The 7,500-nt window shown below is 46.3% G+C and overlaps 1 protein-coding gene across 1 annotated transcript in view; it reads right to left on the bottom strand.

Annotated features, from left to right (window-relative positions):
* Nucleotides 1–3,670, bottom strand: part of ptprb (protein tyrosine phosphatase receptor type b) — a 14,244-nt gene extending 10,574 nt beyond the window's left edge. Inside the window, exons 1-8 of the mRNA XM_076111236.1 lie at nucleotides 3,650–3,670; nucleotides 3,413–3,560; nucleotides 3,066–3,335; nucleotides 2,816–2,985; nucleotides 2,425–2,575; nucleotides 2,117–2,217; nucleotides 1,607–1,772; nucleotides 1,245–1,526 (exon numbers count right to left, since the gene is read on the bottom strand). Of these exons, the coding sequence (XP_075967351.1) occupies nucleotides 1,245–1,526; nucleotides 1,607–1,772; nucleotides 2,117–2,217; nucleotides 2,425–2,575; nucleotides 2,816–2,985; nucleotides 3,066–3,335; nucleotides 3,413–3,560; nucleotides 3,650–3,670 (1,309 nt within the window). The remainder of the gene's footprint in view (nucleotides 1–1,244; nucleotides 1,527–1,606; nucleotides 1,773–2,116; nucleotides 2,218–2,424; nucleotides 2,576–2,815; nucleotides 2,986–3,065; nucleotides 3,336–3,412; nucleotides 3,561–3,649) is intronic.
* Nucleotides 3,671–7,500: the final 3,830 nt, after the last annotated feature.

The raw sequence follows: 7,500 nt of genomic DNA, 5'->3' as shown, positions 1-7,500 counted from the left end.
AGGAAAGGAGAGGGGAGGAGATGACGAAGAAGAGGATAGGAAGGGAAGGAGACAAGGAGACAAGGAGATGAAACAATGGATGAAAGGAGAAGAAGAGAGTAAACATGAAAGGAGAAGAGAAGATGAGGAAGGATAGGAGAAAGGAGAGGTAAAGAGGAGAGTAAGGAGACAAGTGGAGAAGGTAGGAGAGAAAGAGAGTTATAACACATTCACAGATATTCAAACGTGTTAGTTTGTCTTTAAACGGTTCATTGAACTGTTTAACAGAAGAAGAAACAAACATAACACTGGTCAGTGGATACTTTGTTTCATGGAATAAGATGAAAATATAAAAAGTCACAAAAACTCAATCTGCATCAAAATAAAGCTGCACTTGTGTTTCTATATCTGATAAATAAAGCATCAACCTCTACTGACAGAAATAACAACTAGGTCACTGTGTGTGTGTGTGTGTGTGTGTGTGTGTGTGTGTGTGTGTGTGTGTGTGTGTGTGTGTGTGTGTGTGTGTGTGTTTATTCCTTCTGTTGATCAGCTTTGATCTCTGCTGCCAAAACAAACTGAGAGAAAAACAGATTAAAAATGAATAAATAATCAGCGACATTCAGACGCTTTGTTCTGTTTCCACCTGGTGGTGAAAAAGAGGAACTACACCACGTCTGATTCATAAAGAAGGAAACATTAAGGACACATTTGAGACTAAAATAACAGAAAAACAGGTGAGGGGAGAGGAGACAAGGAGGGAGGAGAGGAGACAGGAAGAGAAGAGGGGAAACAACGAGAGAGGAGACAAGGGGAGAGGGGAGTGGAGGAATAGGGGAGAGGAGAGGCAACAAGGAGAGAAGAGAGAAGGAGAGAGAAAAAGAAAGAAGGGGAGAGGATATGAGGAGACTGGAGAGGAGTGAAGAGAGAAGGGAAGGAAAGGAGACAAGGGGTAAGGAGAAGAGACAAGCAGAGAAGGAGAGAGGAGAGGTGACAGGAACAGAGGAGAGGAGACAAGGGCAGAACAAAGGAGAGGAGACAAAGGGAGAGAAGAAAGGGGAGAAGAGAGAAGGAGAGAGAAACGGGAGAGGAGTGAAGAGAGGAGACAGGGGGAGAGGAGACAGAGAGAGGCGAGGTGACACGAAAAGAGGAGGATGCCAGAGAGGAGAGGAGACAAGGAGATAGCAGAGGAGAGAAAGAAGGGAGAGTAAGAAAGTGAAGGAAAGAAGAGGAGATGTTTGTGTCTCTTTAATCTTTCCACCCACTTGTCCTGACGTTCCTCTGGATTGGCTGGCTCCTGACGGAAGGCCCGCCCCTGGTTCCGCCCCCGGCGACGGTCGCCACGGTGAAGTTGTACTGTCGCCCCGGAAACATGCTGCCCAGGACCCGTCCCGTCAGGTGTGTCTGTGTGACGGACAGGCGGTCCGGAGGAGTCCACTGCAGGCTGAAGCTGTCGTAGTCTCCGGAGGCGGGACCGGACCACGACAGCTCTACCGTGTCATTGGTCGGGCCTTGTTTGACGGACAGGTGAGTGGGCGGCTCTGGAGCTGGAACGACGACATTAACTGTTGATGTTAACGCTGCTCTTCACTCTTTAACTCTTTAACTGTGTGTTTATTTGACTCACCGGTGCGTCCGAGAGCTGAGATCTTATTGGTCAGTTCCCCGCTGTGTGTGATGACCTCAGCGCGGTACAGCCTACCAGGGATGAGCCCTGAGAACATGTGACTCTGGAGCTCCGCCCCCAGCGTCTGGGCTCCCACAGGGGCTCCAGAGACGTCGTACAATACCACCTTAAACCACAAGAATAAAGATTCAATACCACCTTAAACCACACAGACACAGGATATAATACCACCTTAAACCACACAGACACAATATTCAGTAATAATATATACATTCAAATATACAATTTTAATCTCTAAGACTTTAACTATAAAATTAAATAAAATTAAATACAATTTTAAAAAATTAAATAAAATTAAATAAAATTAAATAAAATTAAATAAAATTAAATACAATTAAATAAAATTAAATAAAATTAAATAAAATTAAATAAAATTAAATAAGATAAAATAAAGTCAAGTCAAATCAAATCAAATCAAATCAAATCAAATTAAATTAAATTAAATAGTACCTGATAGCTGCTCCAGCTTCCCTCTCCGTGCTGCCAGCTGACCGTGAGTCTGTCCATCCGTCCTGAACTCTGAACCTGAAGAGACAAAACTGAGGACGGGACTGTAGAAAAGAAAAAGATGAAGTGAGGATAGAAGAACAGGGAGGAAAAAGAAAATGGTGATAACATGGAAGAAGAGCAGAGAGAGAGAAGAGATAACTGACCAAATAAAAAGATCATGAAGTGATAACAATGTGTTTAAAGGCTCCTAAAGTCATAACTAAAGTGATAATAACGTGTTTAAAGTGATAGTAATGTGTCTTACTGACCCGTTCTGGCCAACACTGACGAGTCGCTGCTCATGTCTCGGCTCCAGCTCACCACCATCAGTCGGTACAGACTTCCTGCTCTCAGCCCAGAGAAAACACAGCTGTCTGCAGCCGGACCCACTTTCTGCAGGTCCACTGGCTCGCCCAGCGCCTGCAGCACAGTCCATGATTAATTATACTATATATGTTTAAGTATATATATACATACATATATATACATATATATAGTACTAAGGGGCTTCTGCATTGTGTCGGTTGGTAATCTACTGTTTCAGACGGATTACTTTGCTCAGCGTCACAAGCTTCATCATCTTTTACATGTAGAAAAAACAGTTTTTCAGCTTTTAGAAAAGCTGTTATGATATTTTAATTACATGTTTAATCATCTCACCTGATGATGCTCCTTCCTGCTCACCTCCGGCCTGTGATTGGCTGTTGCCTCTGCGATGCTGTAGAGCGACAGGTCGTAGATGTCGACGTGACCTCGTGAGGGACGCCAGGAGAAGGAGAGAGAGGAGGTGTTGGAGGAGGTGACGGTTAGATTACTGACGGCAGCCGGACCTGAAACACACACAGAGAGGAGGAAGAATGTGAGTGACTTGAGACATTTGATTGGACGGTATTGTGACGTAGTGACTTACGTGTCTGTCCGTCTGCTGAGGCCTCCAGCGATGGGACGCCGCCGCTGAGCGTCACCACCTTCACTCGGTACCACCTCCCCGATGTCAGACCCTCCAGATGCTCGCTACGACTCTCTGCCGAGACCGACCGATTGGCCAGGAGGGCGCCGGCCTCGTCCAATAGCTGCAGAGCGTAGCCGTCGTACACGCCCACGGGCCTCTCCCAGCTGACGGTCAGGCTGTGGGTGGTGTGGTCGTTATCCGCCTGCAGGGCTGTGACTCTGGCCGGAGCTGCAGCATAAAAAAACAATCAATATCAATATTTTCCTCTCTAATTATTAAATCAATCAACCGATCGGGGGTCTTACCGGTTCTGCCGGTGGCCGTGTTGCTATTGGTCAGCTTCCCGCTCAGTGATTGGACGGTGATGGTGTAGGCGTGGCCTGGGGTCAGATCCAGGAAGTCCAGGGAGGACACGGGTTTGGGGACGGGGCGAGTCTCGATGACGAAGCCGTCCTGGAGACAGGAAGTGACATCACAATATTCATAAAGCCACCACAATCCATCAGTTCACCACCTGTTCATCAGCCTCTTCATCTACAGACCGAATCATCAATCACCCACATTTAGGTTCTCCTCATTTCTCTCTTGTTTTGTATCTCTTCTACTTCGTGGTCTTGTGGATAAATCCAGATTAGATTATAGAAGTATAGCATCAGAAACCACAGCTGGGTGTTATCCAGACCAGGGCCCTCAGAGTTTGTATAGGTGCAGTAAGAACATCACCTGTGTGCGCCGTCCAAGTGGAGACGGGAGGAATGCCATTGTGTCTTCATAGAAAACAACTGTCGGTTAATTATTGGATAAATCTGAGCGGTCATGAAGATAATCATCCAACTAAGAAAGTATTACAGACATGTTGGGAAAGACATAAAGTACCAAAGACTAGTTTCAGCTGGATCGGAGAAGCAACAGCAAGAAGCCGATAGTCTCTGATGTAGAGCTTTGTCCTCCTGTCGTTAGGCCGATAACTCCTGTGAGGCTTAAAGAAGCAGAGGAGACATGGAGATGCTGCAAATCAAGGTAAGATGTAAAAGTACTGATTTAGTGAGTTCTATGAGCACAGATAAATATAGCCAGCATGTGCATGTTTCTACTGATGGATCTAAAGATCCAGCTACAGACAGAACAGGATCTGCTGTTGCAGTTCTTTGTCTCAAATTTGAAATATTTAAACGCACTTTGAATTGTTTCGTAAACAAAGAGGACGGCTCACTGTCTTCAGCCTGGAGTATTACATGTACTCAAAAACATTAAGGGTTAAAGATGGAACAAAAAATAAACATGAAATCAGAAGAGTCATTTATTTATTTATCAAATATTAGATTTAGTCATTGAAGCTGTTTTGACAAAACGAGTAAATAGATGATATGAAGTTACCTCATCTAGTGAGGAAAGAGCCTGAAGACTTTAATATCAGGGAGAACAAAGTATACAATAAATACACATAGTTATACATCATATTTATTGTTGTTTTCATGGTAACGTGATATGTTGCAGCAAAGTGCTGTCCCGTTCATATTCACACCATCTCAAGCCCTCACAGCCTCTCACACTCACCACTCACCAGGTGACGTCAGTGAGTCCTCGAGGGATCAGCGTTTGAGGCTTTAGGGGGGACATTGGGAGTGGCCCATGCACGCTTGCCGTTAAACACCACAGAAGAAGAAGTAGAAAAAGAAGAAGAAGAAGAAAATCGGCATTACGCACGGGGACGCCTAACGCACAGCATCAGCTTGTTTTAGCGTCGCGTGAGTAACTTTTACGGTTGATTTTTTCACTACTTTGTTGGAATTTGTTTTGAGAAAGATGTTGAAACAAGGACCAAAGAAACATGTCACTCCGGAGGAAGTCCTGAACACGCTGGAGGACGCAGGGAGCCTCGTGTGTCCTCCTGATTCATCGTCGGATGAAGAGGACCTGGTGCATCTCAAGAACACACAGGACACCAGTGACTCCGATTACTGTCTCACATCATCGCAAAGGTATGATCGTCTTATACATGTTATATTTATTGATTTATTGGTGTCGAATTCTCTATCTAGAGCTAGCAGCTTTCTCAGGGCAACACTCTGGCTTAGTTATATGGTCTGATTGTGTGTGTGTGTGTGTGTGTGTGTGTGTGTGTGTGTGTGTGTGTGTGTGTGTGTGTGTGCTGGTCTGCCTCCTCGGTGGCCAGCAGAAGATCTGAAATCCCCCAGAGCTTCAAACCCTTTGTCCCCCCAGAGTTGCATTCCTCAGCTCATCGATCAGCTCATTCATTGGCTGAAGTCCAAGAAGCCCCTGCCGGGCCGTTGCCCCATTGTTACTCTTAACACCTCAAGCAGCCACTCCCCCCCCACTCCAGCACATTCCTCAAACCCCCACTTTTACAGGCACTCAAACACACCTCTTGGTCTAAACTTCCTTCAGTAAATATATTGTAACGTATAACTTCCATAATTAGGAGCTTTAAAACCTAAATTTCTCAGTGTTTACTTGTAGGAGTTTTAACCAAGCAGTGTGTTTGAGTGTCTGTGTGAGGGGGATGAGGACTGTGTTGTAAGGGGAGGGGGGGTTGGAGGAAGGTGGCTGTGTGAGGTGTCTGTTCAGAACAACAGGACCAGGAGGGGCTTGTTGGATTCCAGCCAATCACTGAGCTGATCGATGGGCTGAGGAATGTGTAATATGAGACTCTTCAGAGACTTTGAGGGACAAAGAAACTGAATCCCCGGAGATGATCCGACCTCCTCAGGGCCACGGGGCAGATACACCAGTCTGTGGTGTGGATTCAGTGGATTCATGAAATATATATGTTTGTTTTACTATTGATGGTTTGTAACTGTCTTTGCTTCTGTTAATTATTAAATACTTCTGATTTTGACTTTAACCAGCTGATTCAGCCTCATCTCGCTGACGGAGCAGAGAGGAGCTTCTCTCTGCCTTCTGTTTGAGACATTTTGAACATAAACACTTTGTGTGTGTCTTCATGTGTGTGTGTGTGTGTGTCTTTGTGTGTGTGTGTCTTTGTCTTTGTGTGTGTCTTCATGTGTGTGTGTGTGTGTGTGTGTGTGTCTTCATGTGAGTGTGTGTGTGTCTTCATGTGAGTGTGTCTTCATGTGTGTGTGTGTGTCTTTGTGTGTGTCTTCATGTGTGTGTGTGTGTCTTCATGTGTGTGTGTGTGTGTGTGTCTTTGTGTGTGTGTGTGTGTCTTTGTGTGTGTCTTCATGTGTGTGTGTGTGTGTGTGTGTCTTCATGTGAGTGTGTGTGTGTGTCTTCATGTGAATGTGTGTGTGTGTGTCTGTGTGTGTGTCTTCATGTGTGTGTCTGTGTGAGTGTCTTCATGTGTGTGTGTCTTTGTCTTTGTGTGTGTCTTCGTGTGTGTGTGTGTCTTCGCGTGTGTCTTCATGTGTGTGTGTGTGTCTTCGTGTGTGTGTGTCTTTGTGTGTGTCTTCATGTGTGTGTGTGTGTGTGTCTTCGTGTGTGTGTGTCTTCATGTGAGTTTGTCTTTGTCTTTGTGTGTGTCTTCGTGTGTGTGTGTCTTCACGTGTGTGTGTGTGTCTTCATGTGTGTGTGTGTGTGTCATATCTTTATTTTTCTTCCACATTCTGGTCTACAGTGATGAGGATTACGAGCCCCCCCGTGCCAGTGTCTCAAGTACCCCACAGCCAACGCGTCGAAAAGCAGCTCGACAATCGGCTCCAGGACCTTCACACCCCCAGCCGTGCCCAGCAGCACCTCCTCCCCCCACGGCTCGACGCACCCTGTCGTTAACACCTCCCCCGACCACTCAGCGGAAGAGAGGACGCTCCTCTCGGGGAGCTTCTGCTACAGCTACCAGGCGTGGAAAGAGTAGGTTGGCATCTACAGAGAGCGAGGAGGAGGACAGGTGGCATGACAAAGAGGAGGAGTGCATCAAACCTGCCCCTCTCAGGTTCACGCCGGCCAGGACCCCAGGCCCCACATTCGACACCAGCAGAGCATGGTCTCCTATCAGCCTCTTCCAGCTTTTCTTTTCAGCATCTGTTGTCCGAAAAATCATTGCGAACACAAATGCCAACGCTGCCAAAAGAAAGAAAGCTGGGCTGAAGTTCAGCTGGGACGTGCTCACGGTGAAGGACTTTTACGTATTCCTCTCCATCATCGTCTACACTGGCCTTGTGACGGTCCACCAATGGTCTGACTACTGGAGGAAGAAATGGCCGTACAGCTTCCAGTTCCCCGGTGACAGCATGACACGGGAACGCTTTGGTGTCATTATGTGGTCCCTTCACCTCAGCGACCCAAAAGAGGACGAGGAGAACGACAAAAAAAGGAACACTGCTGAGTACGACCGGCTGTTCAAGATCAAGCCGCTCTACACGGACATGGTGACCGCCTGCAAAGCCCATTTCCAGCCGCACCAGAATGTGTCCAT

This window comes from Anarhichas minor, unplaced genomic scaffold, assembly GCF_050575085.1.
Source record: "Anarhichas minor isolate MPS153535 unplaced genomic scaffold, ASM5057508v1 ptg000044l, whole genome shotgun sequence".
In the NCBI taxonomy this organism is placed as follows: domain Eukaryota; kingdom Metazoa; phylum Chordata; class Actinopteri; order Perciformes; family Anarhichadidae; genus Anarhichas; species Anarhichas minor.
The sequence above is the reverse complement of the archived record's forward strand: the minus strand, read 5'-3'. Positions and strand labels throughout refer to the sequence as shown.